This window comes from Hibiscus syriacus, unplaced genomic scaffold (genome assembly GCF_006381635.1).
Source record: "Hibiscus syriacus cultivar Baekdansim isolate YM2019G1 unplaced genomic scaffold, ASM638163v2 tig00011761_pilon, whole genome shotgun sequence".
NCBI classification, from domain to species: Eukaryota; Viridiplantae; Streptophyta; class Magnoliopsida; order Malvales; family Malvaceae; genus Hibiscus; species Hibiscus syriacus.
This window is the reverse complement of record NW_024062256.1, coordinates 198,609-209,003: the sequence shown is the minus strand read 5'-3', so window position 1 is coordinate 209,003 and position 10,395 is coordinate 198,609. Positions and strand designations below refer to the sequence as shown.

Here is a 10,395-nt window from a genome sequence, read left to right as displayed (position 1 = left end):
GGTGTCATGATTTCCATAAACCATAATGCATATTGAATATTTGAGTAATTGGGTGTATTAGGGTTTATTTGATTCTTGCCATGATGTTTTTGTTAAAAAAACTAGTGTTTTTATAATGCTAGATGTCCCTAAATAACCTCTTTAAGCTTTATTAAACATTTAGGGACCTTATGAGAGCTTATAGTGATTTGGAGAGCTTTCTTGTAAGAATAGTGCAATATGCATCAGAGGTTTCAAAACCCCTTGTCCAAAATGCAAATCTACAGCAGAGGTTTCAAAACCCCATAAGATGGTTTGAAAGTCCCACCCAAAGTGACCAAATAGGCCTAAAATGTTGCCTGGGAGGCCCTAGACCTATAGTATGGCAATAAATAGGATCGAATAGGTGTAAAACACTAGAATAAGTGTTAAAGAATGTGTTTAAAGGTGGATTACAATGGATGCAACCATATTAAGCGTAATACGCCCATGTATCTTAAGTCGAGCATATATACAGATAGTTAAGAACGAGGAATATTACAAGGGAATATACCGACCAGCGGTACAATGAGTAATTTAGATTCAAAATTAGCAAAAAGTGTGGGCTTCGAGAACGTCAATGAACCTAAGAAGTGTAAGTTGTCCATTCAATTCAAGGGGTGTTAAAAGGAATTTCAATGAGGGTGATCAGATTGTCGCTACCCAGTGTTGAACCAAAAAAGTGTGGGCTTCGAGAACGTCAATGAACCTAGAAGTGTAAGTTGTCCAGTGTGGGCTTCGAGAACGTCAATGAACCTAAGAAGTGTAAGTTGTCCATTCAATTCAAGGGGTGTTAAAAGGAATTTCAATGAGGGTGATCAGATTGTCGCTACCCAGTGTTGAACCCAAGACAGGTATCGGGCTAGCAGATTGTTCAGCTAGTGAACATCAAACTCAATAATCGTCATACAATTACGAAACGCGTAGAGATTTCCTTAGAGACAAAGAATGAGTAAAACGCTTTAAGTAACAAACGACCAAAATAGAGTAGCTTACTAACTAACAGCGAATACAAAATAAAAAAACACCAGCATAACATTCTAAATGAGAAAACGAGCGACATAGCAGCTAGTGAGAGGATAACCCCACTTTAGTGTGTCTAGCTATGCTAGAGTGCGTTTAAACTACCATAGTTGCCCTAGTAGGGCATTGTTAGTGTGCAAGGCACTTCAGGAGCTAGCTAGGGTGCGAGGCTCGAACACTCACAAGGAGTGGGTTAGTAAAGTCAGTTATTAAAACTTTTAGGCCTTAGATATGCAGGTATACTCGCATTAGTCCAATGCCTCAATTATAAAAAAAAACTTGTCTTGACGAAGTGTGATAACAAGCCAACGCTTCAGTTGAGAGGGAATATTTGATATTGTGTGATACCGAGATTCCTTCTCAATGGTCTTCCTGACGCTATGTGATACCAGGAGATCATCCAGCAACTTATAGGGACCTTACCGATGTTTGTGATATCGGTACCCCCTCTCATTATGCTAGTATATGATGTTGTATGATATCATATACTAGTATAGCAGAGCCAATAAGGCTAGTATATGATGTTGTGTGATACCATATACTAGTATAGCAGAGTTAGTGTTGCATTACGACATGCATATTGGTGTCGGAGTCACATTTAGATAATGCTTAGCAGTACAATCATTAGGGTTAGAGACCTTTTTAGTGGCGTGCTCATGGCAAGGCCCTTATCCGAGGACTAAGGGAAGCGTGAGACCCTTATTTCAGTGACAATCAATTTAGTCTTAAGTAGGTAGCACTTGATCAAGATCATGTATGTGCCTACTACTTAGTACCTAATCTTTAGCATGCTTATGTTTATGAAACTCTTAAATGCTACTCTAGATTGGTGATTATACTGTTGGGCTTTGTAAGCTCAGCCTTTGGATGTTTCCGTTGGCAGGTTAGTAGTGGGAGCAGTTCGTGGAGCACCGTCGCTACAGGACTTCTAGTATCTCTTTCAAAGTATTGTATTGTAGTTTAGAGGGGATGTATATTCACAAGACCTTACTTATGTATTCAAATTTATAAGAAAGAGTTTGTATTATTTTGATTTTAAATTTAGAGTCCCGGAGCTCCGGATTTATAAATGTTTTTATAATGTGATTTAATTTTGATATCATATAGAGTGATTGAAAAGAAAATGATTTTTTTTAAAATCAGGGGTTGTCTCGGTAGCTCAATGTGACACTTTAGGCCCAATTAGGTTTCGAGTGTTACAAGTACGGTAATTACCACTATTTGACTTAGCTAGTTGGCATGTATGTTACATGTGTTTTGTTGCTATGATAAGTCAGCTTATTCTAATTAGTCTAAAAATATATATAATTAAATTAATTAGTAAGTACAATATTAAGTATATCTAAAATTTTGCATGAATAGCAGTTTATTAGATTATATTTATTAGGCTATCGAAATGAAGTTTTATACAGGCAGTGCTTAGGCAATTTTATTTTAGACATGATTCAGCATCGAACTGTCACATTGCTGCCTAAAATCGAATCTATTTTTAAGTTAAAATATTAAATTTTATTTTACATGATTAATAAATTTGATGAAAATGGACGTAGATGAATAAATTTTTAAAATGATCAAGATTTGACCGATTTTGTTAGAAAGCATTTACAAGTTAATGTGAAATCTTTAACTTGTAATTGAGTTCCTATACAGGTTAAAGGTGTTACACCTTGACTATGGTCATATGTTCTCTTCAGTTGCAAAACTCCTTCAAATCGTTGCATTTGTGGATGTTGATTAGGGAGGAAGTGTGGACGACAGATGTTCAATATTAGAGAATTATGCATATTTAGGTGGAAGTCATGTGATGTGAAGCTCGAAAAAACAGAAAATGATGTCCATGTCGACGACTAAAGCTAAATATAAGAGCTTGGTAGATAAGAATCAGATGTGCCATGGTTGGATGCTTTGCTGAGTCACATGAGGGTTAGGTTGCAGTCAACACCAGTTGTTTGGAGTGACAATTCAAGCGTCATAGCCATGAGTGCTAATCCAATTTATCACTCCAAAACAAAGCATGTCAATCTAGATATTCATTTTGTTCATGAAATAGTAGTTGCAAACAAGTTGAAGGTGAATTTTGTATCATTGAGAATCAAGTAGCTTATGGCTTGACCAAAGCCTTGACTAAAGCCTACATCAGCATGTTCAGGCAAAAATTAGGGGTCTGTTCCTTAACAGAAGTTAAAGTGAAAGAAGTAGGGAGCATGTTGGTATAGTCTAGAAGCTAGAGCAGTTTGTTAGTTACCAGCTCAGCTATAGTATGTTATGTGCCTACTTGAGTCTAGAGTTGTAAATAGAATCTGTTATAGCTTAGCATTGCTAGTGGTTGCGCATAAAAGCTGAAGAGTGTTGTATTGTTAAATATACTTCTTGAATAAGAAATCTTCCATTCATCTTTCTATAGCTTTCTTAGCATGTGTTAATTATCTAATAAACTTCTATTTTGGGAAGGATAATTCTTTATGAAATCATTAATAATATCTATGAAATCATTTTTTTGTGTCACGAAAAAAATTTAAAATATATATGAAAGAAATTAATGATATTTCTCACTCAAAATTTTAAAATTTATCATTAATAATATTCATTAAAATATTAAATTTAAAATTATTTTTTTCAAATTAAAATTTTAATTTGGATCAGATATCCAATCTGAAAATTTGGATATCCGGTTTTTTTATTGGATACGGATCGCAATTTTAGTGATCCAAATTTTTCGGATATCTAAAATTTTGGATCGAATAATAAATGTATCCGAAAATACACACCCCTATACTATGTTGAAACTCAACATATATGGATTATTTTATCATCTCTAAACCCGATGAAGGATCTGAACACTAAACCGGAAGCAGCAAAATATAAGGGACAATTATTTCCAATAACCAAAAGTGGAGGGACGTAACTGTAAAGATCAGATTTTCCGACGCAAACGAACAAGAACTTGGAAACTTTGAAGGACGACCGGTTACGTGTAATTAGAAAGAAACGTGGCGTTAAAAGAAAGGGATAAGCAGTCGTATTATTAAAATAATTAACAAATTAGGAAGCCGAACTCATGGAGAGTATTCGAATATGTTCTAACACCTCCACGCGCTGCACCTTCACTATTTCATTTCTTACTCGCAGTTTATATATATCCATTTATTAAATTAAATTAAAATTATGTAGATTACACCAACAATCACTAAAATATGAATAAAATTCTCTTTTAACCACCGAAAATTGAAAAGTTATGCTATGATCATAAACATTGTTGATTTTGAACAGAATAATTACTCAACTTTTAACGTTCATTTTCTTCATAACGACCGTCTGGGATAATATTGGATTCGTAATTTGAAAGGTAAAGGAATTAAATTCACGGGATTATGGAACTAAAAAGAGTGGAGGACCTAGAAGAATAATTAAACCTGTTTCTCAGAGATATCTATTCCTACATTTGTCCAACGGGAATTTACTTCTCGCGAATTCCAAACATTCTTGAAAAAAAACAAGCCCTCTCAAAGACCAAATACCTAACGTGAACAACACCCGAAATTATGGGTATGTTTGTTTGACTGTAATTGGTTTTTTGGAAAATGAATTACTGGAATGTGAATTACTGGAATTTGAATTTTGGAAAATGAATTATATTTATGGAAAATGTTTTTCGTAAAATGAATTACGGGTCTGCTTGTTTTGCTGTAATTAGTTTTCTGGAAAATGAATTACTGGAAAATGAATTATTGAATTTGAATTCTATAAAATGAGTTACATTTATGGAAAACGTTTTTCGAAAAATGAATTACATTTTTTTTAAAAATCTGAAAAACGTTTTTTGATGTTTGGAAGATGTTATTTAAAAATTTTTTTACCACTAGTAATGATTTTTTTTAAAATTATTTATTACAAATAATAAATACAATAAATAATATTATTTATCATAAAACTTAATATTATTATTTTAAAATATTAAAATAATTTATTTATTAATAAATATTATTTTTATAATTTATTAATAAATGTTAATATTGGTATATTTTAGAAATAAAAATATATAATTATATAATTATTTATTAAAGTAATAGTGTTATATTATATTTTAAAAATATTAATTAGTATATTTTAAATATATTTATTAAAATATTATTAGATTATTATATTAAATATATAAATAATATTATTCATTATTAAATATATAAAAAATTTATTATATATTTATTAAAATAAAAATATAATATCTTATATTATTATAATAAAATTGATTATTTTTATTATAATTAAAAATATAATATTATTATATAAATATTAATAAATATATGTTAAATGTTTTAATAATTAATATTTTGATGAAAATAATATTAAAATATTTTATTAATATTAAATTCATAAAATTAAATTATTTTGAGTATTTATTCTTTGAAGTGAAAAGTTTAGAAAATGACTTACGGAAAATTAGATCATAAGTCATTTTCCATAAAACACAAAGGAAATTCTGTAGACCAGTAAAATGAATTACGTTGACCAACCAATTTTCTTCCAACCAAACACTGGAAAACATTTTTCGGAAAACGAATTAAGTGAAACAAACACGAGAAAATATTTTTGAAAAAACGAATTACATGAACCAAACATGTGATTTCGGGGAAAACCAATTCTGTAATTCATTTTACGACAAAAACACACCCTAAATAAAAATAAAAGCTTAAGACGAAACACATTTTCTTTCTTAGATGAAGTACACAAATTATCCCTAATTATATATAATAAGGATTATTAAAATTTATAAAATGATTTTTAGATATTGATTTTGAGTCCTTTAATTATTTAAAATTATATAATGATCATGTAAAATATATATGTAAGTTCATCTTTTTAATTAAAAGTTGATGATTGTGTGAACTGAATGTTAATTTATTAAGAAATGATAAAATATGATTGAGTTGTATTTTATATATCAACTCTTTATTTATATTATATTATCAAGTCAATTCTTACAATATTATATCGTTGAGTCGGTATTTAAAAATAACATAAATGTCAATAAATGTTAACAAATGTAAATCTTTTAAAAAAAGAATTTAAATTTTATAAATAATTATACAATCATTTATAATTTTTAATAATAAAAAAATTCAACAAAATAAGATCTATGAATAAAAAAACATATTTAAAACGGAATACTCACCAAAGCACCACTTTAATCGGGACCATTCGTATGCTGTTTTTTTTTTTTTTAATTAACTTTAAAACAAGTCAAAACCACGGCTAAACCATCTCAAAGATCAAAGCTTTCAAAGCTTGAAAGAAAATAATACAGTAACCCTACGCCATTGAAAGAGAAACAGAAGAAGCCCCCAGAAGAAGGAAAGCACATACATAATGAGCGGTTCTTTGCTTAGTTTCGGTAGCCTCACCCGCTTCTCACTGAAACAACCCGACTTAGCCGACCCGATCAACAGAATCCATACGTTTCTTAGGAACCAAACGCAACGCAAACGCAAACCCAAAACAGAGAGTATTTTCGGTTCCCGAACGTGTAACGGAAAGTGAGAGAATATGAGATCCCCCCATCGCTTTTCACTTCTTCTTCTTCTTCTTCTTCGTCTTCCACGACGTCGTTTGGGAAGATTGGGTTTGTTGGATGGTATTTAGGAATGGTGAAGTCGTGGCCCGTTTTAACAAAGAGCGTTACTTCTTCGGTCATTTATACAGCTGCTGATTTGTCTGCTCAGGTAATCCCTTTTTCTTTTAAAAAAAAGATTTAACCATGGGGATTTTGTTTTGTATATGGTTTCTGTTTGGCTGATGATGAAGTGGAGGAAAAGGAAAGAAAATCCTCTGGGTTGGCTTGAAACTTCACTTTCCCCCCTGAAAAGGATGCATTTTCACACCAAAAACATGGGAGGTTTTCTTTGAGTTTTTGATGAGTCAAATATGACTTGTCTTATGCTGTAAATAAGCATTTAGAACATAAAGGCATCACAATTTCTTTACTTATGCTTAAAAAGTACCATGTAGTAATTCATTATAAAAACGATATATTGATTTATTGGATATTTTGTTGTCTAATCATCATCTGAACTTCGTTTTCTGGTATTAAGTATAATTCAGTTTAGTTTCATTGTCAGCATTTCTTACACATTATAATTTCCTTTATGTGGTGTATGCATAAACACTATGGACTATAGTTTAATTGCATTTGATTATGATCCATACATTTAGCCTTTGTAATTACTTGCATCAGGAGTCAGGACCTGCATCTTTCATTACGTTTTTAATATGGAATTTTATGGTCAGACAATTTCGAAGTCATCTGCGGATCCTTACGATTTGGTGAGGACGTCACGAATGGCTGGATTTCGATTGTTGATATTAGGACCGTCACTGCATTTCTGGTTCAACTTGATGTCGAAACTCTTTCCAAAGAGGGATTTGATCACTACCTTCAAGAAAATGGCCATGGGGCAGCTACTTTTTGGACCGTTCATGACCGCTGTTTTCTTCTCGTTGAATGCTCGTCTACAAGGTATGTTCCTTACATGTCACAGGATGGACACAGCTTTGCAGTTCATTAGCTACAATGTTATGCCCTTTCCCTGCATATCATGAGATGAACACATGTTTGCATGCAGTTGCCATTCTGTAGTTGCTCTGTTATGCTGATTATTCCGTCACTACTTACTCGCCCTACCGATTTTTATATTTGAAAATAACCGAATTGCTTCGATGTATGATGTTTGTTACTCGTGCATAACCTCTTTATATCCATATGCTTGTGATTCAACTAGGAGTCATATTGTATTTATCATGCACATTACAAAAATAATTGATACAAGTACTTTGGTTAAGCTGCTGTGGATGGTTGTAGGTGAAAGCGGTGAAGAAATTGTTTCAAGGTTAAAACGAGACTTGCTTCCTACAATGTCAAATGGTCTGATGTATTGGCCCTTTTGCGACTTCATCACTTTCAGGTTCATCCCAGTTCATTTGCAGGTATGGTTGATCCTTCTTTCCTTTTTCTTCCTTTTATGTGGCTTAAATTCATGAAATTTATTCCTGATGGCATTCAGTTTTGACAGCCGCTGGTGAGCAATCTGTTCTCGTATTTATGGACTGTCTATATGGCATACATGGCAAGTCTAGAGAAACCGGTTTCGGTTACCGGCTGATTGATCTGCTACCATTGATTCTCGGCTTTCGAAGACGGACTAAAGATCTGATAAAGAACTGTTTGATCACCGGAATCAGGTCCTTATAATCTTAGTACTAGGATGCTTAGGGGCAAAACTGAATTAGGGAACCATCTTGTTTTAGTTGTGAAATTTTGCTTCCTGACTTTTCTTCTTACGCGTTAGTTGTTGTAAGCCTAAAATTTGATGTAATAAATAGCTTATAGTATTTGGGAGCGTTTGTAAGCACTCCATTTGTTATTCTAAACTCTTGAGGGTTCACTTTCTGTTTTTATTGGATGGGTCTATAGAAAAATTTAATTTAAAAAATTGCATGCATAAAAAAGTATATTATAACAAAAAATATTATAGAAAAGTTGCATACATAAATTTTTTTATTTTATATTAAATTTATGGGTTTAGTCATAATACTTTAATTTGATACAATTTGACCCTTTTAATATTGTTAATGCTAGTTTTTAGTCCAAATTATTGAAATCGTTCAAAATTTTCAGTGGTCAATATATATGATTCTTAATAGATAACTAAATTTAATTTTTTTATACCACCAAATGTATGATTATAATTATCAAAATAGTTTTTTTTATCTTAAGAATAGTTATTTTCTTTTTTTTTAATCAGCAACTATTGATTTATTGAAGTGATGTGGATTCTTTAATCAACGTTAACAGTTCGAATTATTGTCTCCCTAATGAACGTATACAACACCCAGTTTGAATTAGTTGACTAACAGGTCGTATTAGTAATTAGTTATATAATAGTTATTTTGTTACTAATTTATATTTAAGAAATCACCTTGAAATCGAGGATAGAACAAGGATGAAACTACAAATTTGACCAAAAGAAAACAATCTGTTCAGAATATCGAAACTAGGGTTTCTGGAATCCATCTATAAATAGCATCGTTTTCCCGTTTGACCAGGCTCCTCCGATTCTAGGTTTTTCAATAAGCTCACGAGCCTAATTTCGCCTTCCGGAGCTTTTGATCAATCATGGGTCACTCTAATGTCTGGAATTCTCACCCCAAGACCTACGGGCCTGGCTCTCGCGCCTGGTAACTTCATCTTCTCTCATTTTCTTCTTCTTTTGATTGCTTCGGGATTTTAATTAGGTGACTGCTATTGTTAACTCTTTATCATGTCTGACTTCAATCTTCTCCCACATTTTTTTAGCATTTATTGCGTTGAAGTTAACGATCTGAAATAATATTTTATTATTGATTTGTGTTTATTTATCATGATCATCTTTATGTACAATAGTGTTAGTGATATAGGTTTTCCCTTATGTTGAGATTGTTATGAATTATGCATTAGGCGGCATAGAGAAACATCTGTTCAAGCTTTTTTGGGTCAATATGATTGAAGTCTTGGTTATTTGATAATTTTTTGGTGGTTTAATACTCTGTTTTTTTAGTCGTGTATGTGGAAACCCCCATGCCATCATAAGGAAGTATGGACTCATGTGTTGCAGACAGTGCTTCCGTAGCAATGCCAAGGAAATTGGATTCATTAAGGTAATACGAATGACTCTTTGAAATTATTAATCTGATGATTAATGTTATTTTAATCTTGAAATTTCTCTTATCAGCTTTCTTAACCCCTGGTTGCTCTCTGTTTTCCTTTGGCAGTATCGCTGAGGGATTTATGATGCGAAGCAGGGAGGAATTCGTTCAAGTATGTACCATTTTAGTATGGTTTTCTAATTAGAAGAAACTTTAAGATCATGTTTTTATTGAGTTTATTCTGGGACCTTTGAAGTGTTTTATGAGGAGTACTTTTGTTGTTTCTTAATGGAAGTTTATTGCTGGTTTTACTATAAATTGTCTATGCAATGTGAATGATCTTATTGATTATTGGCATTTCGTTGCCTATGCAATCTGATAGTGAAGTTTTTAGTCTCTCTACCGCATTTGATCCTTGTTATTGTAGTTTGATGTATTGGTTATGCTCCAAGGAATGGTTACGCATGGAGTCGATGCATAAAAAATCTTGCATCATGGTTCTGGTGATCGGAAACCGGTTTTGTTCAGTTTCTTAGGTTTGTCTGAATCTGAAAGTTTTGTCCTTTGGGTAAACATGAAGGTGAAACCAAATAAACATGCAAACCTCTTTTGTTTAAAGATCAAAGCGTTAGCCTTTAAAATTGCACTTAAATGAGCTTTATGCTTTCCAAGTTAAAG

At 32.1% G+C, this 10,395-nt stretch overlaps 1 protein-coding gene and 1 pseudogene across 2 annotated transcripts; both read left to right on the top strand.

Annotated features, from left to right (window-relative positions):
• The first annotated feature begins 6,333 nt into the window (after nt 1–6,333).
• LOC120204941 lies at nt 6,334–8,456 on the top strand (annotated as a pseudogene).
• A 647-nt stretch (nt 8,457–9,103) lies between these two features.
• Nucleotides 9,104–10,074, top strand: LOC120204943 (40S ribosomal protein S29-like). 2 transcript variants are annotated; one of them, XM_039204927.1, is made up of 3 exons: nt 9,104–9,270; nt 9,630–9,729; nt 9,844–10,074. In XM_039204927.1, exons 1-3 carry the CDS (start codon nt 9,209–9,211, stop codon nt 9,850–9,852), a joined length of 171 nt encoding a protein of 56 aa, XP_039060858.1. In that variant the 5' UTR covers nt 9,104–9,208; the 3' UTR covers nt 9,853–10,074. The 2 variants fall into 2 exon arrangements, with proteins under 2 accessions (XP_039060858.1, XP_039060857.1); XM_039204926.1 differs by having other exon boundaries at nt 9,819–10,074.
• The last annotated feature ends 321 nt before the right edge of the window (nt 10,075–10,395 follow it).

Coding starts and splice junctions, on each gene's coding strand:
- LOC120204943 (XM_039204926.1), top strand. CDS start 9,209: ATGGGTCACTCTAATGTCTGGAATTCTCACCCCAAGACCTACGGGCCT. Junction 9,271..9,629: donor GGGCCTGGCTCTCGCGCCTG/GTAACTTCATCT, acceptor CTGTTTTTTTAG/TCGTGTATGTGGAAACCCCC. Junction 9,730..9,818: donor AGGAAATTGGATTCATTAAG/GTAATACGAATG, acceptor TCTTAACCCCTG/GTTGCTCTCTGTTTTCCTTT.